This window comes from Polyergus mexicanus, unplaced genomic scaffold (assembly GCF_030449975.1).
Source record: "Polyergus mexicanus isolate NDT 795.1 unplaced genomic scaffold, iyPolMexi1.0 SCAF_17, whole genome shotgun sequence".
Lineage (NCBI taxonomy): Eukaryota > Metazoa > Arthropoda > Insecta > Hymenoptera > Formicidae > Polyergus > Polyergus mexicanus.
In genome coordinates this window covers 7,031,334-7,058,317 of record NW_027223337.1, presented here as the reverse complement: position 1 = coordinate 7,058,317, position 26,984 = coordinate 7,031,334, and the positions used below count along the sequence as shown (strand labels likewise).

Here is a 26,984-nt window from a genome sequence, read left to right as displayed (position 1 = left end):
ACACACACTGTGCTTGAATCTATCATGTAATATTGCGGCATAAGCAAACACACGCTACGATCACGGAATTTCAATTGCAAAATAAGCGGAGGTCAATTTGAATTTAACACGCCGCGATACTCAATCGTTTATGCGTATAGATATAGAACGTCGCGGAAACCACTAATTACCCATCCAATGATCTACAATCTACATCTATGGCACGAGTCGCGCGAAATGATAGTCGCGTTATTCCAACGGAAATACAAATACGCAAGTATCATACACATACACACACACACACACACACACACATTCATCGTTAATTCCAGTATCGCCCCCTCCATGGAGAGGACTTAATCTGCTATTAAACATTCGTCTTGACACTGATACAAAACGGAATACTCGCATCCCGACCCCCTTCCTGTTTCGTAAAAAGGAAACCGCCCATCGCCGATGCTTAGAGTGCATCTCACGCGTTCTATCGAGCTAGTGGGGGATTTTACATGTTCATGTATTACGTTTCTTCACCTGACTATGCGCGATTCTTGGCTACGACGGGGGGAAGACGCGCGCGCGCCTCGTCCCCTTCGTTCCCTACCACGGGGACGCCGGTGTAGTAGGCGTGGTCTCCAGGTAGCACACGAGGCCGATGCGCAGGTGAGAGAAGAGTGAAACCCGTAGCGAGAGGAGACCAGGTAAGGGGAAGCTACGAGTCAGCCACATACAGCCGACAGGCAACGCACAACGCACGCACGCTCGTCCGCACACGCGAGAGACCGTGCGTGCCCTCCTCGGCCACACCGCGGGGTCAGTCGGGGTCCTGCTCTTACTCAGGACACTCCGAGGGAGAAAAAGCTTCTTCGTACAGACTGACGCTCAGATATCCGGCTATTTGTAATCGTAGTCGCCACCTAGTCGCTGCTCTCGTCGCAGCAACCATAGACGTGTAGTCGCTTCGATAGCCACGAAAAGCAAGAAGATAAATCAATTGAACCACATCATTGATATTAAAGAGATTCTGTGAAAGGATTTAAAGTCTCGCACGTTCGTGTATTTTTAAGATTTTGATTGAAAGATATCGAAGTATCGGAGGAAAGATCGATATCTAGCTGGTGGTTTACATTCGCCACGATCGACCTTGAAGAACCACGTGGAACGCTCCAGGAAGGAGACTCAGCTGGCCGGCGAGCGGGACTTGTCTCAAGATCGTCCGAGAGAATATTTAATTCCGCATTTTTCGAGCGCACGCGAGTTTCCGCCACCGGTATCTGTGCGAAAACGACGTGTGTCGGAAGTTTGACGTTTGCTAAAGAGATTTATGTGATATACGCGCCGGACACGCATAGTGCCGGGAACCGATATAGTGCGCGATCCTCCATATGAACGGCATAGAATTTTAGCGCAATCGTTCTTGCCACGATACTTGAACGTGATGTGTGGTGAGTACAGGATTTTATTAATTAATACGTTCAAATACAAAGTGGATGTTTGTTGATTAAAACTATCTATCTCCAGTTCAAACCGATATATAATAACACGTGACACATTTGTCGATTGACTTAGTCGCTGATACATTTTGGCGAACAAATAATCTTATACGCATACTTTTCTGGCGCGTATCATAACATTATCGAGAGCTTAATTTTATATTAATTTTATTATATATATGTGATGCAGAGATAATATATGTAATTTATAATAAATCGTAATAAAAGAAAATTATAAAATTTGTATATAAGTTATTATGTATGTATAAAAAAGCAAAATCAAATTTTTGACAAAAATATACGGAATAAAATTTCATGACATTAATATTTTCAAACTTTTTATGATATTCATAATTTTGCTGAAATTTGACATGCATATAATATAATAATTATCCAGATAAAAAAAGTTGAATTGTGTATCGAAAATTTGCATTGAACGCTGATCAATTCATTCTAATCAATTCATTTTTTCTTGCCAATCAGTTATTAAAACAAAAAAAAATTAACAATATTATAATGAGAAATTTATATTTATTTGTACAAAATAAATCTATCGATGTTATAAAAATATGCGTGCCATTAACCATTAATACTTTTCTTGTTCGAAGTGATATGAATTCAATTTCTGAATTCAATTGCCATCGTATCATGACACATGATAATGTCTGATTTAAAGTTAAAGAAGATTAACTTTCGCGTAACTTTCCACGACGTCAGTCGCAACTCTTATCAGAAGTAATAATTTGTGTTTTTTCTTCGTTGATCTACACACTTGATCTTTATCATCTTATTTTAAATATTACGCAAATTTTTTCTCTTTCTCTTTGTCAATATTGAACCAACTATTTTCGTGTTTAACATTTTAAATAATACAAAACACATAAATAAACAAACACATTTGCAAATTTATATTGCATTTTTTATGATGTAATAGTAATTGTTATAATAACAATTGTTAATAGACAAATCCATTAGATATCCGTTATGCGTTTTGTCTCAATTCGTATTATTACATTTATTTAATGAATAAGAGGTGATTTATCGCATACGAAAATTGAGAATAGAGTTTACTTTATCAGGTATGGATTGTGCGTTATCATCGTATGTTTCGTGAATGATTTACCTCCAATATTCGAGAAGTGTCAAGATTATTCATCGTATTTTCGTCGAGGCATATTTCCGCCGTTAAATCACATCTGCATCAATTTTGTCACGTATATGGTATATCACTCTCGGTCTTAATAAGATTTCGTACAATTTTTTCATAAGAAATACACGAATTGTGTATATTTGCGCAATCTGTTTTAACGAGCGGCTCGGATTCTCGGGTTTTTGTCCATGTGTTCGAAAAGCAAACATCACGATTCTATAATTTTAGATACGAATGCTAGGTTGACTCATTCTGTAGATTCTTTAAAAACACGCAATGAACACTTTTTTCGAAGCACAAAATTTTCTCAATTTTATTCGTCACAGCTCGCATTTTTCTTCAAATGTTCATAAAAAATTATTGAGATTTTTTGATATTTTTCAAAAAAAAAAAAAAAAAAAAAAAATTCGAAAATATTATTTCTATTAATTTCAAATAGCTTTGTTACCGAATATTTTATATACCGTATTGCGTATACTATACATCCATAGACATATACTTATGAAAATAAATTTTTTTACTTCGCTCTATATATATCTCTATTTTCAGATTTGATATTAGATTAAAATTAGATGCAAGTAATATTTATGAAAGCCACAAACATTTGCTTAAATAAAGATTTTTTTGCGACGCACATATATCATTGTAATCACGAAACGAAATAGCTACATTGTGGATAAGCCGCATAGCGATAACCAAAGCATGGTGCATTAGAATAACTGTATTTTAAATATATAATTGAAAATGTTACTGTTAGAAACATGTGTAAATTTCCAAAACATCACTGAACTTTGAACGTTAAAATATCATGATTAGCATACACGCAGATACTTGCAAAATATATGAAACGTTATTACTCTCTTTTGAAATATAATTGATAGTTTAACAATTATGTTAAATAAATAAAAATTCAAGATTTTAAGAAATTTTTTAGTAGATGTGTGTTGAATATTACTCAGCTCAGATTGTGTGTGTGTGTGTGTGTGTGTGTGTGTGTGTGTATGTAAATAATTTATTAAAAACTAAAAAATGTATAATAGACATATAGAAATATTCAAGTAGTTATTTAATCTTTTTATTAAATGCAAACTTTGTGGTCATTCTATTTGACCATAAAATTTATATATAAAATCCTTCTAACAGAGACATATGAAAAGATCTTTTTAATTTACATTTTGAATGGATTCATAAAATTCATATATTACACATTGGATTATTATTACAATATCAAACGTATCATACTACTGGTATTGAAAACCACGTACTTATTAAAACTTGAATTTATTAACCTTGAAATTAAAAATTAGATGCTTATATCTCCAAAAAGATGCAGCGACAACACGCTCATACATACATATATATAACTTATTAATAGCTGACAAAAATCCGTCTTAAAGAGATTCGAGAGAAGAACATCTGACACTTGTTCATACAGCTCTCTTAATCAAGGCTTTGTATAAATATTCATGATTATTTTTCGAGATTTCATACGAGTTGCTGCGATAGGCGTTACTTTCGTAATTAACGAGCAAACATGGTTGGCCTCTTGTAAAGCTTAAAATACCAGTTTATCGTTAATTAATCAATTGGTTTGTGTTTGATTAACGGATATCTTCTTATTATCTATTATTATTTGGATTTGATGTAACGATACGCACATACGTCACTATTATTATTATGTAAAAATTTATGAAAAAACGGTAATGGAATAGAGAAAAAAAGAGTCTATTGAAATACAATAACATGATTATCGCTACGGATAAAAGTTCCGTGATCCTAAAAATTCGTGCAAATTGGAAACTTTCCGTATTTACGAGAATATTATGAATCAGAAAGAATTGATGAATCGATAATAAACAGAACTTTTTCTCATTCTTATTAATTACGGCGACAAGAAAACGAACGACTCACTGACTCGGAATTTACTTCTCGTGGATGCGGAACGCATCAAGTCAAGTCTTAAGTGTGAAATTAAGAAATGACGCAGTTAATGTACCGAATCTGTCAAAACGACAGATATTTCCACAAGTGGGACCGAGCGTTGAATCAATCAATCTTCATCATTAATCGAAGATTTTTGTTATTGCACCGATTATCGTATATTGCCAGTGCGATTCCGTTATCATTTCTCTTAAATTTGCTACGTATATATTGAAGGTTGTGAAAATATCATCAGTTAGTACATTCGCTGTTAAAATTATTTGTTGTTGTATCTGCAAATTCAACGATGATTGAATGCTAATATTCGAAAAAAATATCTGCAATCGAATATAGTTCTTATGGATATACATATATCTCTCGTTTCTCTTTTTTTATTTATTCTGTGTCTAATCAATAATAATTAATTACAATAGTGCACGCGATAAATTGTTGACTATTGTATCTACAATATACGATTATATTATTGCAGTTATATTTTTTGGTAATTTTTTGAGAATAATATTTTTTATATTTGTGCTTGACATTGTTCATATTTTATTGATTGTCGTTGCAGCAAAACTAAAAATATAGCGGGAAATCGGCTCGCGACACTTAAGATTTATTCTTACACGCGTGACAAACAGGACATTTGTGGACAACATGATGCATGGTCGATAACAATAGAAATGCAGAGTGTGATATACCGTTAAATTATTCTCACTTGTCAAAATATAATATTCATCTAATCCGGATCTCGAATTTTCGACACAAATCATTGAAATCTTCCCGTGTCGAAAAAAATCGTTGGGTTTCAAGTCTACGTTCATCTTTGTTTCTGTGCAAAATATAGCATAGTTATAGCAATAACACAACTATAGCTATATAAAACAACTACAACATAGTTCTATGTACATGCTTTCTTCTTAGTAAACCCAATTGGCATCCTTCAAATCATATTTTTTGTGTCTTGCAATTTTGATTTACTTGTATTAAAATATAATTAAATATTTTTAATATATCTCTCACATATACCATACGCGCATACGGTTATATGAAACTTTAGCAAATCAATTTGAATAGACCTTATTGGCAATTTATATATAAATATTTATATTTCTCAATTAGCAATTTTTCTTGAATATAATAAATATAATAGTAAATGAGATAATATGTCATATGTTCATTATTCTATTTTGCATTAGATTATTCTGTTCAACTCGACTTTTTATTTTAATTTATTAGATATAAAAATTGACTTTTTGAATTAATTCTCTGTTTCTTACGCGTTATTTTTTTTCTATGACATCACCATTTAACATTTTACTAAAGAATTATAATCCTTATCAGTTACATGTTTTTTTTTCAACTATATATTGACTGCGTCATACTCGTTTCCCCTTTTTAATTCGCTCGCCTAAAATCGAAAAAATAAATTATATTTGTAATAAACATTCTTCTCGACGATTGGTAGAAAACTGCATTGCGCGCTTATATATCTATGGTAACGTAACGCGAGTAATAAATAATCTGCAACACATGAATTATGTAGGAATGCGGCTCGTACGAACGCATTACAGATTTACTCAAACAACGAGTAGCGGTTATTAGTCGTAGTTTATGCGGACGCGATTCTTATCATTGCAGTGAATCCTTGGAACCAGTGATTTATTTACGTGGATTATCAACGCTTTCCGATGCATTGTTGTTTCACGCAAAACGGCTATTTCTATTTCCGCTCATGCATCGCATGGTTTACAAATTATCTGCATTAAAAAGAAATTGCACTTTGTTGCAATTGCAATCGTTTTATATTTCGTTATATTATTTGAACTTCTAATTTGTTAAGGTTAAGAGAGAATTTCTTTATGTTAATATGTAAATTTGTATGAATTAAGTATAAATTTTTATAACATTTTCATATATAACAAGAGAGATTTTACATTATAATTATATAATGCATCTGTTTGTTAAATTAAATTAAGAATAAATAAAGAAATTCGAATGTTCAATAATAATCTCGAATTGTATTCTGTATATATACATATATGCATATATATACATATGTTTTATATAAAATTTCCAAAGTTTCCTCTGAAAAATGTACACTAAATTCATCAATGACGTGATTAAAAATTTTTTTTTTTGAATGTGTCAATCTGCAAAAAATCAAAAAAGCTCAATGTCATTATATAATATTTATAATTGTAACGTAATTGCGCAAAGAATAATCTCATAATATATACCACTATAAGGGAGCTTACTTGATCGCTAATCGGCGTTCGCTTTCGAAAGCCTTATTCTGTCAAGTTTGCGCTACCGAACGGTTGCCGCGGCATTTTATCGTGATTCGTCGCGGGCAAAGCTGTCAGGCAATCACATCCGTCTGATCTCGCGCGATTAAGATCTTGCCTCTCGATTCCTCCGTACGTCCGTCCGTCCGTTCGTCGGACAAGTCGCGCACGCACGATTTATAATTCATTTCTCTGACCGACAGCCCGTTTGTGATTTTTTTCCCGGCTGCCCTCCTGCGTTTTTTTTTCTACCTCTACCGCGAATCTGATACACGTGAAACGCGGCGACAACCGCAGACAATAATGCATTAAACGTCGACAAGCTCGCGTTAAATGCGGCGAGCATATAAACATCCTGTATTTATCGGTGCGCGAGATTTCCGTACGATACGGAAACCAGCATTATGGTTTAAATAATTTTCCGACTGTTATGAATATTCATTTTATAACCGTCGGTATTTTTTCCTATTTTCTCTATAATCAAGCAGGACGAGATTAATATAATGTACAATGTGCTCATAATTTGGAAAATCTCTTGGCATTTTTCAATTTCCACAATGTACAGTTTTCGCGACAAATGATTTTTCCAATTTTGATATGCGCGAATCACGTATTATAATTATAATTAATTATCTTTTATGATACTTGGATTACAATAAATTTTTAAAATGGCATGAACAAAGCATATTTAAATCGCGATAAGTTTGATAAAGCACTGTGCACGCATAAACGATCATATACATATAAAATATATATCGATTGTAATAATTTATTTATGAAATTTTTAATCATGCTTATTTATAATGCTATTTTGCACAAGTAAATTAATATTCTAACGTTCAATATTATGTTTTGTAAATATTTAATCTTTCATCACAATTAATAAAAACAAGAATTTATTCGTTCAATTTTGAATATTATGTATTTATACTGTATCATCGCTAAGATATATAAAATAGATTTCAAAGACATGCATTTTCTACGTTGTATAATGCGATTATGATTTCGCAATTTTTTCAACGCGTTAATTAAAGCACAATCAAAATCATGACCATGATTTAGTCTCTAATCATTTTTCGTTCATGTACGCTGTACGCCAATGGCGAAACAATTTCGATTGCGTCGTTCGCGATTGGCATCATCAGATTTCATACGTCACGGAAGAATCCGCTCCAAGGCTTCATGTATTATTCATTTCTCTGTTAACGGGTATGTTTCGTGTATGTAATAAACGCGAAATGCAACTGACTATATATATTTGTATGCGAGCTCGTATTTTAAGTTTTGCGTGGTTTCTTGTATTCCGTATAGCTTCATGATTATTGATAATGTTAAATAGAGATAAAAGGGCTAACAGATAACGCGCTGAACAAAAATTTTAAATTATAGTAGTTGATAAAAAATACAAGTGACTTAAGTAATTTATTAAAAATAATTTTTAGAAATTATTAAAATTATATATATTAAATTTCTCTGAAACTTTTTGAAAATATCAATATCATATAAAATTGTTAAATAAAACCTGGTAAGAGATTTTTTAAAACAGAGAGAAATATCCATTTTATTTTAATATTCTTTATCTTATATTTCTTCATTCTTATCTATGTAAATAGTTTTAATCGACTTTAATATTAATATTTATACATTACTTAATTTAGACATTTGTTAGTCTTTACTAAATTAGTGCCATACATATTAATATATATATATATATATATATATATATATATATATATATATATATATATATATATATGAAAGGGTCTCAAAAATAATGCCTTAATCATTTTTCAAAAAATATGATAGATATCAATCAAGAAATGATAGCCATGAAATGAAAATTTTCATAAACCATTAATCTATATCTAACATGAAATTTTAATTATTTTAAATACATTATACGTATCTCGAGTATATATTAAAAAAAATTTTATCACTAACAATTTGACACAATATTATTAATTTTGTTATCCATACGTTGTATTTATATCTCGTGTTTGTGTGGTTTTAATATACGGATAATAAGCCATGCTTTTTATTCTCTCGTAATAGAAGCGGTACCTCGAACTTGGCACATGAAACCGGAACTTCATTGCAATCCCGTTGGAGTTCCGGCGGGCGCCTTATCACCCCCGGCCACCCTCTCGCCACCGGGTAGTCCAAGCATAATCACGCTGCCATCCTCGCCTTGGAGCCCAGGTGTACCGGGGAGCAGTTCGAGCATTGCCTCCGCTAGCGCATCTTCGAGCCTTTGTCAACCTGTCCCCGATCGTTTCAGCGCCTTCACCCTCGTCTCAAATTATAATCCCGATTTGAGACTGCAAAATCTACCACTCAGCTCTAACATTGCCGCGCGAGGTAAGCCGCGAGATTCGTCACCTTGCAAATTCGTCAAGATAGTGTTACGGAATAGCGTGGAGTAGAGTTATAAAGCAGGGAGTTATATATACGACGGAAGAAATGAAAAGAAACGAAATATCTCGAATATTACCTAACTATTGTATACGCTTATGCATCTATTATTTCTGTGTGTATGTGTTTGTGTATAAATCGCGCGAAATCCATTTTTTTTTTAAATATCATCTATTCTCTTCCCTCTTCACACTAAATCTGTAAGATGACAATTTGTAAATTCAGAATTACCCGCGAGGATTATAACGCATTTCCTTAATACGGTTACCTATATTGTTTCAGATATGCGGTGCGGACTGATGTACGGCGGTTACGGGGCATCCGGGGGTGCTTGGTGGGCTCGTCACATGGGCCTTCTGCTGCCACATTCTTTGCTCCCGCCTACAAGAATCCCGTCCCAACAGACGACACCAGTAACAAATTGTTCGCCCATTCATCCGGAACCTCTCAGTCCGGCACGTCCCGGATCACCGCGTAGATGTACGCCGGAGAAAGCCAAATTCGGTGAGATTTGAATATTTTTTAAAGTCAATCTCTAATATACAATATTAAATGTTCATATATCTTCACATGACCAAAAAAGAATTCTTGCTAAAGAGTAATATAATTATTTAAACTTACAGAGATTATACAAAATGTATTTAAATATATCATTTTCAACCATTTTTAAATAGTTGTCTAAATAATAATTTATTACATTTGATATTGCTCTTATATTACTCTTATATTATTCTAATATATTACTCTTGATATTGCACTGGATATATCAATCAAGAATACTTTGATTATTTAATGTATTATACGAGATAATTAACTATATATACAATTTTAATAAACGCAAGAAAAAAACACGAATATATTGGTTAAATGATTGTGCATCCTTCATTGATAACGGTTAAATTTTTAGAAGAATAAATTCAATAAAATTGTTTTTCTTCTTTTTTTTTTTTTCGATAAACTTTTTTAGAGCGTTTGAAATATCTTTTTATAAAAGTAGAGCGGCTAACGAGTAATTATCGGTAAGTGGGTGCTATCGATCGATCAACGTTGTCATACGAGGCATCATTTATAGCCGTCGCTCTCGATTTTGCTGCACGGATACTAATTACGACCAATTAATTTATATCTCCCAACTGCATGTGTCTGCATACATGACGTGCAGAAACTATAAAATATTTTCCTATCCCTTTAAGATCAACTATAAATTTATTCTCTCTCGATATTGTAATATTTTAGCAATAATATGGAATTTTTTGTCTCTTTGTATATACATATTATCCATGTTATAAATTACATTCAATTTATAAAGAATTATTTATATGTAAACGCTTAATATATGTACATTAGCATATTTTGATATATATTCAGTATATAATTCATATATATATATATATATATATATATATATATATATATATATATAATCAGTATATATGCATTGTCTATAAATTTTATTTTTTGAATGTATAAACTATAAGACTATATAACTATAAAACTATAGACTATTTACATGCAACAATTAAAAATTTTTATAATTTCTTATTTTTTTATATGAACAAGGAATATGTCTTTGCATAATTTCAAACAAAAAACTGTATTAGTTCTAAATAAGAAACAAATAATTAAATGACGGAAAAGACGGACGGTTTTTCATTTCAGAAGAGGAGGTGCCATTGAACCTCAGCACGAAGCCGAGCGATGTCTCGTCAAGTATCGGCAACAGGAAAAGTGAAATCTGGTCGCCGGGCTCGGTTTGCGAGAGGGAGGCCAGGGAAACGAGAGCACCGTCCTCCAGGAGTCCGTCCTCGACCCCTATAATTACGCGGCAAATTCATCACTCGCCGCTCACTCCGCCCTCCTCTACCGAAAGGACTTTTCAAGTGAGTGTTAATATATCGTAACTCTCCCTATATATCCCTATGTTTCATTTTATCTCGCGAACCGCAGAACCGTTAAAATTGTTTATTCCAAGAAAGAATGACTCAATGTTGCGTGTGACATGAAATAACATTTAATATAAAATAATTCAAACGTAACGTAGTTCATTATGATTTTTAACACTGCGTGATAATACAACAGAAGTCTGTTCGAAAAATTATTATCGATGTGTCTCGTAAAAACTATCCCGCTTTATCTCAGTCGACTCACAATCGGCAAAATGGAAAAAAAAAACTCGACATATCAGTTACTTAATTTGAGAATCGTGAAGAAAAAATTGTAAAGAAACATTTTTACGATGTGGTTTCCTATAAAGATCACGCGGGCTTCGGAAGATATACAACAAGCTTTCGAAAAGAAGTGAGATATTGTTTTTGGAAATCTCAGATCCGCGGCTTCTCCACGATATTTGGTTTTATCGACAAGTGAATCGCGAAATAGTGATATACACATAGATACACGTCTAATGTCAATGATTTTACGAGATCGACAAACACTTTACTCGAACTTCCGATGACACCCTGATACCCTGACTTCGTAAAAAAGCTTCGACGTTCCGTTTCCGTGCACGGGGCTTGTATCGATTGCCTCTAAATAACGCATGACCATTATGACTTATCGACGGTAATTGATCCCGTTTTAGCGAGCCTCCTTCTTATGCCTCTCCTTTATATATTTTGGAATTTTGATGCGATCTATTTATTCCGATACACATATAGATATTTTAAATAATGTATAAAATGATGAATTTTATAAGTCCAACTAATATTAATAGAACAGATATTAATGTGATTTATTTTTGTCTCGCTATCATTAAGTTCTTTCATCATTTTAATGAACATAATTTGTATATACACAGTAGAGAGAGAGAGAGAGAGAGAGAGAGAGAGAGAGAGAGAGAGAGAGAAGCGACTGTTTTACATACATATCGAGTGAAAACCGGTCGATCTCCGTTCCAGAAAAAAATCACACGGCGATATATGTATGTGGAGTCACGCGATACGAATTTCTTCGGGGCGCGTAAGTACCCTTAAGTACATCGGGGCGAGGAAAACGGGTCAAACGGTTGACGAATATCGGACCTCGATACAAAAGAGACCTCGCCGCAATTACATGTGATTGAATGGAAGTAGAGAAACTCGGCTGTGGTTTTACGTGTCCACGACACGTAATTGTAACCCGACATATTAGGGTATGTAGGCCGCATATATTGTATGTACGAGCGTATGCGAGCACATGTACGAGATTTTTGGGTGAAAAGGACATTCTTGCTGTTCTCTCTACTTGATCTTTCTATCGCTATGAGTTATTTTGAGTTATTTATGTCTATCTATTTTATTATTGACTTATACTTCCTATATTTTAAATATTTCTTACGATGATAATTTTAATAATTTTTAGAATAAATTATAAAAATTGTTAAGCGCATCGTCATGAATTTAATCCAATGCTAATTGTTGAATTACTTTGTTATTCTGATATTGTAGATATGATATCTTTTCAATTTATTTATATTTTGATACATTAAAAAGATCTTTAATAAATTGAAGAGAATTACACAAATTCATTTAAATAACAGATCACACATAACACACATATTTTTTCTAAACAGTTCTTTTAGATTCTTTTAAGTCCCTTCTCCGTAAGAATTATGCTTGAATTTAGAAAAGCATCTTAAGCAACGCGAAATCTATCGTCTCGTAATTATCACAATTTTTCTGCGGTATATAAATACCTTAGCCGTGGGAAGCTGTAGCCTCCTTTATTTAATCCACGCCTTCGAACGTCGACAAACCGGCAGATGTTTCGACAACGGGGAGAAAAAGAGCCGGACAAAAGAGCGGCGCAAGTGATTAATGGTAATTACGCGATTTCGAGCGCCGCGAATCGCGAGGAGAGCGCAGAAACCAAAAGACGGCCGAAGAGATGAAGACGCGGAACATGCCGTCTCGGAACTCTCTCGCGGCTTTATTCCTGAACCGTACCGGAAACAGACGCTTTCGTGCGGTGACAATGGTGGGACCGCCTCGTCGTCTCCGTTCTGTCACCGCTCGTCTCACCCTCCCTGCCGTCCAACAATCAAGCCATGTTTCCTCCGCGATCTCTCAACAGACGTTCCGATGGTGCTTATTAACGAAAAACTCCACCTCCTCCGCGCCGCTCGCTTTTCTTTCTCCCGAATCCGCGAACGGGACGACGCGTCCCATCGCGTTGACCGTTCCGAAAGTATCTTGCCAGATGGACGACAGGGAGCAATTAAGGGTGACAATTGTTATGCGTGAGAGTCGTTACTGTCGACTGGTGCGCCGCGACCATGTATTGTGTGACGAGACCATGCTGCTTTAATTACAGTTAAATGATGTAGGGCCTTTAAATATACTCCTCCGTCGCTTAACTTATCCCGAGTTTAAATTATTATGATCCATACAAGCCGTTCTGTATAACGAAAAGCTATATTTAAGCAGATTATTTTTTTTAGATATTTTTTGCACACATTTACAAAAATAATTATAATTGTATAAATGTCGCGTCTGGAAATTCATTAGAAGAGCAAACATAATATTAAAATGATGATCGCGATTAGCCGCGCACAATTATTTCTCTAGATTATCAATTTTGTTTTCAATCTCGTCAGATCCGATGACGAATATTAAAATCCGCGCGCGATTATTGCCAAACGAGCCGAATGTCGCTCGTTAAGATAGGTCGCTCTTCCATATATATTGATCGCGGCATAACGCGAATCATGCGTACTCGCGCGCGCGTCCGTGCTCCGCGTGTAATAAGATTCCGCATATTCATATATATACGCCATATATATTGTCAGCCTGGCACGCATCAAACCGCGCTGCCGAGACATTGTAACGACTGGCGCCTGTGTGACAATGAGCTAGAAAAGAAACGGAGAGAAACAGAAAAAAAAACACGAAGAAATACACGACGCTTCGTGAACACAGGTGTGCGTAGCGTCCTGACGTTTAGGAGCGCCTTCCGTCTACCTTGTCGTCTGCATTCATTCCCTTCTTATGCGTCCGCATAAGAAGTTGAAAAGTGGGAGACTTTATGGCGTTAGAGAAGTAATGCAGACTCGTAATATATTTTACGGCGTTTATATGACAACGTTTATAAACGTGAGAAAAAATCCAAGTTTCGAGCGAGGAACGAAAATTTAAGGAAATGAAGAAGACCGATAACTTATTATTATAATGCAATATGTGTTGAATTTCAGATAATTCTATAATAGATAAATTTTCGCAAATTTTTGAGAAAATGTAGTTGAAACAACATTGATAAAATCTATTAATTCTTTATAATTATATTAATATACATATAATGTATGCAAACTGTGATGAAGATTTCACGATCACAAAATTAAGAAGGCATAATTGCAGAAAAAATTTTCTTAAGAGAGACATAATCATTATCGCGTGTGATGTGCAAGAACATGAACTGTCAAAAAGGAATTGATAAATTAGCTACATAGAGTTTTAACAGTTAGAAATTAGACGATGGTGATTTGTCAGCAAAGGAAATTTCTATTTAATAGCAAAATGAAAATAATTCTACTTTACTGGATTTGCAAAATCGTAGTAAAATTAAAAATAATAATTAATATTAAGATATAATTAATAAATAATTAATAAATATCATTATATATATATATATTTCTTTATAAAACAGGCAAGAGATATGTAGTAAGATGTACATGTAAACCATTTGCTTTTTGTTTGTTATAATAGTGTAAGCAATGCGGTAAAGCCTTCAAACGGTCAAGCACACTCAGCACTCATTTGCTGATCCATTCTGACACGAGGCCTTATCCCTGTCAATATTGTGGCAAAAGGTTTCACCAGAAGTCAGATATGAAGAAACACACCTACATCCATACCGGTAAGTCTTCAGCAATTCAGTGTATCTCGATTCGATTTCCAATATCTCAAAAAAACCGCATGATATATAAAAATTAATTTTTAATCACGATTAATCACGCGGCAAATTATAAACATTGTTTATTATTATTTGAACAGCTTTATTACGAAAATTTCCTTCTCATTTCTCGTTTCTCGTTTCGCTCGCATTGATAGAATTATGAAAATCCTAGCTCACGCGTGCGCGTTTATAAATTTATTAGAATTTCTACGATGTCATGTATTAAGTATTTTATATACATGCGTACATGGACATGGAAAAAAATCACATCATTGCATACGATGCAACAAATAAATATTAGACAGATAAATGCTGTTTATATGATGAGAATTATATTCATTACGAAAAGAGATTCTACATTTAGTTTAAAAATACAGAAATTAATAATTGTTTGTATATCAGGTTACTAATATGTTTTATTAATGCACGAACTGCCTAAAGAGCATATCAGAAAGAATTCGATATCAGTATAATGGCAATTACAAATATTTAATAATAAATATTTAATAATCAAAACTTTATCATTTTTATGTCCTAAGACCTAAGACATGTTCTATTTTCGAACTATGTTCGTGAAGAAAAAGTTAAATATAATTCAAAATTATATTCAATTTTCTAATAAAATAAAATATACTATTATATAATAAATTTTATGGTAGAAGAAATAATTTCGTATATAGTATTATAAAATAATCATACATTCACATGTATGTTCAAACAATTAATTTCGATTTCAAAATGAGCGGAGGTGTATATGATTGTCCTAAATATTTTATGTAATACATAAAGTCTCAGAAATACAATATAATACGCTTCTCCAATCTCTTTGTCATCATTTTCGCGCGTCTCTCTAAAGAGATTGTAATGCCTTACCGAACAAAGCAGACGACTATATGACAAAGTTTCGGCATACGAGACTTGCGTGCGTATCGATAATTGCATTCGTTGGTAACAAGCCTCCACTTATGTATATCTAATTTTTACGTTGCGGTTATACTCGTGCAACTCAAGTTTTGTTCTCGGAATTACAGCTTGTCGCATGTTCTCCCTTAAACTTCTTCTTTCTCTATGATCTTCGACCAAATGTTGCTGCTGCATATCACCGATCAATAACTATATTATTAGTAACGAGTCTCTCTCCTTAGGCTCTACATCCGAACGAAAAGACACAAGCGAGTGGTTAAAAATAGGTTCGATAACAGAATGGCGCGATATCAAACGATTGAATTGGCTTTGACTTCCAACACATATTCTTTTTATTGTAAACGATGTTTTCGAACAGCGTCTTAATTAGACAAATATTTGAAGACAAATTATAAAGTAATTGTAATTGTTATTATAAAATCACGGCTATATATATATACATATTTAACTCTTTACATTTGTATATCTACTTTCAATTATCTACATTACCACTGGATTCAAATTATTATGAATGCAAAAAGGTTAAATTTAATTTTGTCCCCCTTGAGTTGCAATTGGATATCATTATTCTTTCTCATATTTTATTATCCGTCTCCAAATGCATACTTCTTCATAACACTTGAAAAAAAAAAAAAAAAAAAAAAAAAAACCGCGCGCGATCGAGTCTTTGACGGGTGGTTTCAGAATTATTTATAAAAACTCTGTATCTTGTTGCCATCGTGGCAAGCTACTTTGTGTATTATTCAGACTATTGGTGTCCTGTGATCGGCCGAATGTTCGAACGCAGGTCGCGCATCGTGAATTGTCGAAGACGAGAAGAATTTATTGTCTTATTTAATTTCTGAGAAACGATGAATATAAAATTCATGGACCTTGATAATTTTATAGAGCCTATCTTAATGTCTTTTTAAGATTTCGAAAAATACATGCATAGGAAGCAAGAAATAATCTCATTTTATTCATAATAAACTTCATAATAATTTTAATTATATTCATAAATCTAATATATATAATTTTATAAAGTAAGATCGATTGAGTATCGATGATACAATCCTAATAGAATTAAACTTGTTAATATTTACATAATGTATTGATTTTGGGACAAATCATGCATATTGTAATAATATAAATATATGTATTTGTTAGAAGATACAAAAATATTTTACCCAAATATTTTAATAAATTAAAATATTTGCCCTCCTCCCGTCACAAAAAAAAAAGATTAAATATCCTTTCCATACTTTGTAAATTAAAATATTAATTTAATTAATATTTCAAAACATCATTAATGTCACTTAATTCATTAAATATAATAAGCCTCGTGTGCATTATTCGCAGAGTAGGCTTATAAAAAGTTGCATTTGCTTGATGCACGTTATCGCGTAAATGACATTGCGTTGTAGTGCTCATTTATTCAATTCAATGTGACGGAGAACGGAGGACGAAGGGACTTGTGACCGCACCTTTATATCAATGTGTGCATTTAAACGCGACCTGCGGTGCATCTTCAATAGGGTGTCTCCATGAATGTCGCACCCACGTCTCTCTATGCGACTGACCCTTTTCGCATATGAAAGAATCACGCAGAGGGCATATACGCGACACCAGGAATCGATATCACGCCATCGTGCACTTTAGATAGGAAAGGGAAATAGAAGAGAAATATTATATAAATCTAAAGCTTTTAATATATTTTGTTATACCTAATAAAAGTTCTCTCAAATGGAATCTTTTAAACGGATCTTAAAGAACCTTCTTTGTTGTAATTACTGAGATATCTTACAATGTTTATATAATACTTTATCCATAGAGATAAATCATTAGTTCAATCAGTGTTATGGTGAAAATTTGCGATACAGAAATATTACGGTTTCAAATAATACGAAGAAAATCACTTGTTAATATCTAGATACGCAAAATCGGCAAAATATTTTTCGTCGTTTCATTCGCGATAGTGATGACAATTATTCTTTCACAATATAAGTCGGAAAAAAAGTGGATTGGCATGCAATCAGATTAGCTCTGGATTTGATTCATTCGAGGTTTGTCGCCGCGAGAGACTCAAATGCGAACACGCACATTGCCCACAATAAATATATCGGCAGATCATCAGTCTGTTTTGTATGGAAATCGTGTCTCGTCACGCACATGCAAACGGTTATTTTTCTTTCCTTCGTCATACAAAATCGTCCGAAACAGAAATTTTCCCGCCATATATAACAAACAGTAAAAGTCGTTGTTAATAACCATTATTGACTATTATATAGTTATTATTAACTATTATTAATATAACAACCACAGAATCATTGTTATTCTTTAATATTTTCATAATTACTTCACAAGTCATAATTTTTAAGAAATATTTAAAAATTCGAAATATTATTATTATTAAATATTATGTTTCTCGAATATTATTAACGATATTAATAAATACAATAATAATTACAAAACAATATTTTTTATAATTTTAATAAACTGAAAGTTTATTACTCTTGATTTTTCGAATGCGACGCAAGATCATAAAATGACACAAGATTCATTTATTTTGACTCATCATTCGCATCATTGAAGGCGGTTTCTAAACGACGAATTGTTTCCATATAGAATAAAATGTAATTTAGACGGAAAATGCATTTCTACGGCATCAAAAAGTGATCTTGTACTCCAATACCGAGTGAAATATTTATAAAACGCACTGTGCATTTTATGTTTTCCATAACACGAAGAAACTAGGAATTCTTGGCGTATATTTTAATATTTGAAAATATACAAACAGCAGCGTGTATATTCTAACTAGAGTAATAATATAACAAAATCTTCCTTCGATAAGGAATTAAATGAAAACTATAGTATGATTAAATTACATTGTACTCAACATCTAGATACGCCGTGCATGTTGTTGTTATTATAAATTACTTAATATTTCTATGATTCGTAATTACTTAATTATTTATAAATAATTCGATAAATGTATTTTACTAAAACAATAATCTTAATGAAGAAGTGACTAATCGAAAATATTTCGGCGATTGAACACACACATTAAGCCATCCAATAAATCAAATCGCACGCATATATGCATAATATCAAGTGACTAGTGGCTGATCTAAACCCGGTGTGTATTGCGTATCCAATCGCGTTTTTCTTAAACGACTATCCCGTAATAAAAGCAGGATATGAAAGAAAGCGTCGATGGGGAGCGATAGGAACACGTTTTAATAGCGATTTAATCAGCTGCCTCGGCCACGTTTTCTCGTGGAAACGACCGGAAGGAGCGCATGTACGATGGGAAACGGTCTGTTTGTCGCGCGCTAAGCGAGTTTCCGGCACGACACGTGCCCGACACGAGTCGTCGTCGGGCGTGCGTGTCTCGCGCTAATTAGTGGTTAAGGGAGTAAGCCGTCGTCGTCGTGGGTTAGGAGTTACAGAAGAAAGGGAGTGTAGTGTCCTCGAAGAACTCGCTCTAGCTATTTTGCGCTTTCTACTTTTTTTTTCACGAGGGGTGATCGTAATGCGAATTTAATCGATCCTTCCTAAGCGGCAATTTTTCGCTATCAATTTCGCTTTCTCGCATTGCGATACCGCGACGAATATCTAATCGAAATATTCGAGATTTATGTATTAATTGAAAGACGCGATGGTGTAAAAGCATACACACAAAAAAAAATTGAATTCTTCACCTTTAGTTAAATAGATAAACAGTTTTATAATAATAAAATCCAGTTTTTGTAAATAATTTAAAAGTTAGACAATTTATGATAATTTTCAGAAAAGCTCACGTATGTTTCGTAATGCGTCATCACAAGCAGGCTCCTTGAAATATAATTGCGAGCGATAATAAGGTTATTAAAGTTTATTAAAGATGCGACTCTTATGGTTTAAAGTACATTTAACGTTCATAATTATAGTAATATTAGAAATATTGTATGGATTACGTAATCAATGAAATAAAATTAGTCAAGGAAAAAATTTTTATTCGACACTACAGTCGAATATATTAAAATAAACGAATAAATTACGAACAAAATAACGCAGACATTCAAGAGTAAATGATGGGAAAATAACGCAGATGTTCAAAATTTCGTTGTCTTTAAACGTGGCAAAATATACCAATGTAAATAGTAATATGGTATGTGTATGCGTGTATATAGTTGATAGTAATAATATTTATGTGCGTGAAAATTCTTTTTTTTTCTCATAGAAGAGAACATTGTCTTATCATTAAAGCTTTTTTTTTAGAGGAAACGCTCTATAGCTTCAATCATTTTACGAAGAACAACGCTTCAATAGTCTCATCTAATGTATATCATTAATGGTATCTTTTTCCAGGAAATAAAGATTCAAAGATATTTCGATAAATGTTCGACAAAGACGTTCTTGGGAGAAAATATGCTCTATAGCTTTAATTTTTCTAAGTGTAATGCTTCGATGATTTCTCTTAATGTACGGCGAAACAATATCTCTCATCCAAAGAATAAAGATTCAATGATATTCCAACAAAGTTTTTCGCGACGAAAACGTATCCTATAAATAATTCCTAGACGTGGAATAGGCGCCAAGAGGTCTCATTGTCACTATCGTGCGGACGGTGTCTTTCTTAGGGTAGCAATGTCGCCGCTACAATTTGATTTCTTGCATAATTGACAATCGCTTTATCACGATTACTGCGTCTCCACCCACGGATATATTTCATGCGAAATGTAAGAAAAATGTAAACTATGTCGAAGATACATTGTTTTATCAAGACTGTACAATTATTTGGTTCGATTAATCGATTGAATGTTAAAGTGTCGAACGACAAACATAGTTTGCATTTTTCCGCAAACTTTTAGCTATTGGGAAGACTCTTAAATTTCAATATCAATCATTTCGAATTTTCAGCATATTGATAAATAAATATCAATTGATCCAATAATTTAAAACTTTACTATCTCTTATTAATTTTTTTTTTTTTTTTTAGATTCGGAGAGAAACATTAAACACTAAGATTCCAAGTAATAAAGTTGATAATTTGATTAGAATATTACAGGTGATTATCACTGTACTCTTCTCTCTCATAAGCATTACTAACGTACAATACTTGATTTTCTCCGAATATATTCTCGCAACTACAGAAAAAATTCGAGTAACGGCACTTATTTATACGATGAAAGGTACTTATCGATCGGTCAATTATCATCGCGCGATCGATTGATCGGCGAATCGCGCACGGATCGAAGACAACATCACTGTCAATGATTCACTCTGAGACATCTGAGTACGCGCACTATAACGAACAGCGCATATGTATACTTGCATAATGCATTTCGTGTCGTCGCAACAAAATTATTCATCGCGCGGGGATGCAATCCCCGTCATCTATAGTGCAATGCGTATCGATGTAATCGGGCCACGATGACGGTCATTGACGGGAAAAAAAAAAAAAAAAAAAAATGTTGCCTCCCGCGCAAAACACTTTGCGCACACTTTTGCCATTATCAAAAGCACGCTTTTACTCGGTAATTTAGATTCGCCCGGACTTTTCCCATCGAACGGATCGATCACAGCGACAGGGTCCCTCCTCGTTCACCCTTAACTTAGCCGGAAGGGGCAAGAAAAGAGAATACAGGAATAAGTCGGATTGCGATGATCGTTTCCGGCGATCGACCTGAAGAAACAACTTTTTCCGCATGCCAGGCAGCAATTGGCCGGAAAAGGTACAGCCGCTCTCGGCGATCGCTCGCCGACTGCACATACCCGGACACGAACTTTCGCCTATGCAGGCATTCGAGGGGTAATGCGCGCGGTAGTATAGTATGTATTCTTACCTCATCATTCGTTCAAACAACCGTCGTGAACGCTCTGAAAGAGTAATCGTGTCGAATACGCGGGTATCAAACGAAATGGTATGTTGTGCCCAGCTGGCAAATTGTGCTGGCAAACGTTATGATTCTCATCGAGCCCTGGACGAGCGGGAAAACAAAGAAAGGGGCGTTCGATGGGTTTTGACAAAACTTATTCATCATATCATTGCTAGATGTGACGTTTTATCAACGTTTATTGTACTATTATGTTTATTGTCGTTTAAGATTTTGTCTCTCGTCGATGAAAAATCGAATTATTTCAACGTTAAAAACAACAAAATTTATTTTATAGTAAGATATATTTCGCATCTACATGAGAAATCATTCAGAAAAATTTTAATCATGAGACAGTCAATTCTCTCAAACAACAGATTGACGCTTTGTTGAAAAATCGTTAAACTATCGGATATCTTCGATGAACTTCGAACGCTTCACCAAGGCGAAAAATCCGCACAAAATCGATTCTCTCTCTCTCTCTCTCTCTCTCTCTCTCTCTCTCTCTCTCTCTTTCTCTTTTTTTCTCTGTCATCGCAGTCGATACCGCTGCTATTACATCATGTTCGTTAAAAGAGACCTACATAATTAAGAGGACTCGCTCCGCTACTGTATGCGTAATACACGAATGCGTACACATACAGAAGCGCGCTACTCGCTCCTATCATTATAATCGGCCGCGAAGCGAACGTTTCAGCCGGTAAATATTTAAGTCGACCGGTAAGGGGCCGGTAATGAGAGTCGAGATGGATCGATAGGCATAGTACGTAGGATGAGGTGTATACGCACGTAGGTATGGGTCGCTGACACTCTCGATAAATATTGTCCGGCAAGCCGCGCGAATCGTACTTTTCTTCCCTTGCGTTTGTGCGAGAGAGATGATATCGTCGCGGAGAAATTAAAAAGTCTAAGGCAAACATCGCGCTGTCATACTTTTCTCCTCTTTTCCTGCGAGTCACCCTTTCTCCAAATGATATATAAAAATGTGCTTCATTACACGTTGGTTTTGAACGACAATTGGACGAAGATGGCAAATGTGATTTAATCGCCGCTTCGATCCAAATATTATATAGTCCCTTTTTCAAATGAATTAACTAAATATTAGCGATTACGATTCTATTGCGTTTTAAGCACTAAAGATCTTATCAAATTATTTCTAATATTACCTTCATCGTTTTTCCATCAAGTTTTTATTAATTTTAATTCCGCAATGTGTTTTTTCAAGTCAATAAGATCGTAAAGGCTACAAAAGTCTCCGAATTATGAGTGCAAAATTCTTTTAATAGATAGATTCTTAATAAAACTTCGTACGTAAAGGATACGCTCTTCTTTCGCTATCTCGATATTGCCGTCCTTAAAATTGTATAGTTGTATTTTTTGCGTACTTTGCTCTCACTCGTTATGTAGCAAAGACATACATAAAAAAAAAAATAAAAGGTAAAAAGAAATATTCGTAATATAACAATATCGCACATGTACTATTGAACGAAATCCTAATTGCATATAGGAGACACAAGCCGATATAATCAATCGTACAATATTTACTTACTGCAATTAAATAAGAGCACTTGTAATTTTTTTAATGATTATCCTATTCATTATCGCTAAAGATACACGGAAAATTTATTATAAAATACGAAGCAATCTATTGATACGTTCGCTCTAGAGCTAGAGTATTAAAGTTTGATTGCACTTTTTCCAGCATCAAGCAATACAATATAATGAAAATTGAATCGTAGGTGGAACAATTACGATAATTGTATTTTCCTTCGTATGTAGTCGTGAAGAATGGTAAGAGTGAAACGGCATGCCTGCTTCAACAAAGCAATATTGTCATCTACAATACTTCGCCATTGTACATACCCATGCTGCGGACGATAATTCTGACGATAATATATCGGAATAAAACGTCGGTAAATTTAATTTAAAGAAAAGAACGTCCGTTTATACATCGACGGCTGCCGATGAGTCAGAACCGCGTCAAGAAAAGAAAGTTTCTTTATTCCGCACAAGATAAAAGATATAAGAAATCGATCTTTGGTTCTTTTGTGTATCAAGTGCTAAAATGATAATTCATACCCGATATCAAAGATCGACCGTAACGTACCTTTTTACTACTAGTATTAGTAACAATAATGTAAAATTAAAATTTACAAATACTGTCAAAATATAATACAGAGGAACAAAACTTAAACTATAATCTCTTATAGTGAGTGATCATATTCTCCAAAATTTCTCATAGCGAGTGATAAAGATTCTGCAAAAATTCAAAAATATGGATATTTAATGTTGCTTAAATAATTTTAATTTTATTATTTAATTTTTATCGTTCGTAAAGAAATGTTAGAATACATCTTACAATTAATTTTTTAACAATTTATTAAATATTTTTGGCACTGAACATTTATATGGCATTTTTAAGTTTTGCAAATATCTACCAGCTTTAAAGCAACTTATCTTAATTAATAAAAGAAAGCATGACGAGCTATCAAATTACTTTAATGTTGTTACATCATTTCATAAACACTTTCGACATTTTATTTCTTTATGCCATTACACAATGTAAATTGGATATAAATTCGAACGTTTTCATCACCGATCTTATCTCTTTTCACGCGAGCTGGTTAAATACCCAGCAATTACTCGCCGCGTTTCACGCGCGATGACAACATAAAAAATTTCTTTTACGCGAATAACTATTCGTTGTTTCCTTTTGCTCGCGATATTTCTGAATTCTCCTTTTTACTGTTCATGCACGCTCATTCGAAAGAGAGGAAAAGAAAGAGATATCGTTCGCGCGCGCAATGTGTCCGCGAGCAGAATTAATTTCCTTTCGATAGAATCTTAACGGCATCTCTTCCGTCGCGTTACAACGTTCGAAGGCGTCCGTATAATTTTTATCGTCGCTTTACAATCGTAAAATTATTCGCTCGAGTAAGAGAGAAAGAGAAGCCTCGTCTCTACAGAATAGCTGTTTACTCTGTACTATCACCGTCAATCGATCGTTGTTAGACGACCGACGGACTTTTAGAAGATCGTGACAAGAATTTACAAGCGCGTGTAGGGTCAGTCTTTTTTTTTATTATTAGTATTATTATTATTATTATTGCTGTCTACTACGAGGCCGCGATCCGCGTGCAGGATGATCGTTCTTGAACATCAAGATTCACGGGAGCGATTAACAAAGAAGTTGTTGATTTTTTTTTTTTCGCGTAACGATATCGCGAGAGCAATTGCAAGATACGTACAAGATTATGCTGACGTTAATAAATGATAGCCACTCGTGACATTTTCCGCTTTCACCGATGAAACCATATTTATCAGATATTTTCTGCTTTTACTAATGAAATCATAATTAAGATGAAACATCGTTCTATGCGAATAATTTTATTAGTATTAGTACAGTGTATCGTTGCCAAAATTTATGGAAAAACGATACACATTCTTCCGCGCTTTATTTATAAATCATTTTAAGAAAGATCACGAATAGACAGCGTATCCGACATATGCAGCCAGCGATTATCCTCCGCTACACATCCTCTCATATGATTTTTTATTGATTTCTTTAATTCTTCTATTTTCTTCTATCTTTATGGAAGGTTGCGTTAAATGCATTTTTTTATTGTTTATTAGCACGTTATTATTATCTCAATCGCGCGTAAACACTTTATAATTGTTTGTTTTGTATATAAAATAATTATTAATTGCACATTGTGTGTTTGAGCGGATTGATGAACGAAGTATTACGATTGTATGGCCAAGTTGTCTTCGGCAAGATCGACCACAGAGACTTTAGTCATCATCGATCGATGCGCACACGACTGATCGCATGATTTATTGGTTGATTCAGTTGCGTTTGGTTAACCTTGGCTCATTATTCAGGACTGCGCGCCGTTGTCTACCTCGCTGATAATCGAATTTGCAACGCGCGCATTCGTAATTCACGTCTTTCTTTTGAGCAGAATTTATTATGCCATCCAAACTTATAACGTGAATTATAATATGTTTTGATAATCAATACAATAATTAATCGCTTAATTAATCGCTCGATCCGTAATACTCGTAACTCGTAACTAGAAATGTAACATCACTCACGGTTTTCAACGAGATATGCTGCAAAATCTTCCAGAAATATTGTTTGAAATACAATATTATCATTCGATATGATAATCGACGATATATTCTATTATATATGTTAATACATTTAAAGTAAATTTTTATAAAATGTTTGCATATTAATTAAATATAAATAGAAATATATTTAATAGCAATTTTATATATTTCAGAAAATTAACATTTAAATTCTGCTTACACAATATAACTAGTACTGCTTCTTCACTAACTACCGCTTCTTTTTAAAGTTACGAGATACGCTTTCCCTCGAAAATTATATTAAAATACGATGGTATTTTTTTGAAAATTATCTCTTTCCCAGATCAAAATACTCAAAAGTGCAACGCACAGCTTACTAACCCCGGATATCCTCCTCGATTTCGTGTTACAGGTGAGAAACCGCATAAGTGCGTGGTGTGCGGCAAGGCGTTCTCCCAGAGCAGCAACCTGATCACGCACATGCGTAAGCACACCGGCTACAAGCCGTTTCAGTGCGGCCTGTGCGACAAAGCGTTTCAGAGAAAGGTCGATCTGCGAAGGCACCGGGAAGGTCAGCATCCGGCGGCGCCGGCGCTCGACTATCGCTCTCTTCAGATACCGCCTCAGCAGCCGAACAACAACCGGCGCTCATCACCAGTACCGTCACATTCGACGGGTTATCGTATGATATCAGTGCCCAGCAGCAGCTGAGACTCGTTCAGCTGACAGACGAACGTCTTGTCCGTGAACGCAGCGGTGCTTCAAACCGGATAATCCCCCTCATCCCCCTCGCCAGCGCGGTACGTATCGCACCATCGCATCGTAGCCCATTGAAGGTTGAAGGCAATACGTACTGTGAGATCGTTGGTCGCCGGAGAAGCGAGATTTCATATATAGATTTAATCCGACGTTGATCGGAAGGAGTAATGCGTTTCGAGTACACGTGTATCATCCTTGGACATAACGTTGAAGTAGCGAAAAATGAGCGTGTTTAATGTGCGCGTAATGTAAGAAAAAAAAT

General features: G+C 34.2%; 1 protein-coding gene across 1 annotated transcript; it reads left to right on the top strand.

The window, feature by feature from the left end:
- The first annotated feature begins 799 nt into the window (after nt 1-799).
- LOC138940666 (uncharacterized) lies at nt 800-26,984 on the top strand. Its single transcript, XM_070309776.1, has 6 exons — nt 800-1,421; nt 8,883-9,188; nt 9,525-9,746; nt 10,902-11,122; nt 14,921-15,071; nt 26,376-26,984. The coding sequence occupies exons 1-6, from the start codon at nt 1,415-1,417 to the stop codon at nt 26,672-26,674; spliced, it is 1,206 nt and encodes a 401-aa protein (XP_070165877.1). The 5' UTR covers nt 800-1,414; the 3' UTR covers nt 26,675-26,984.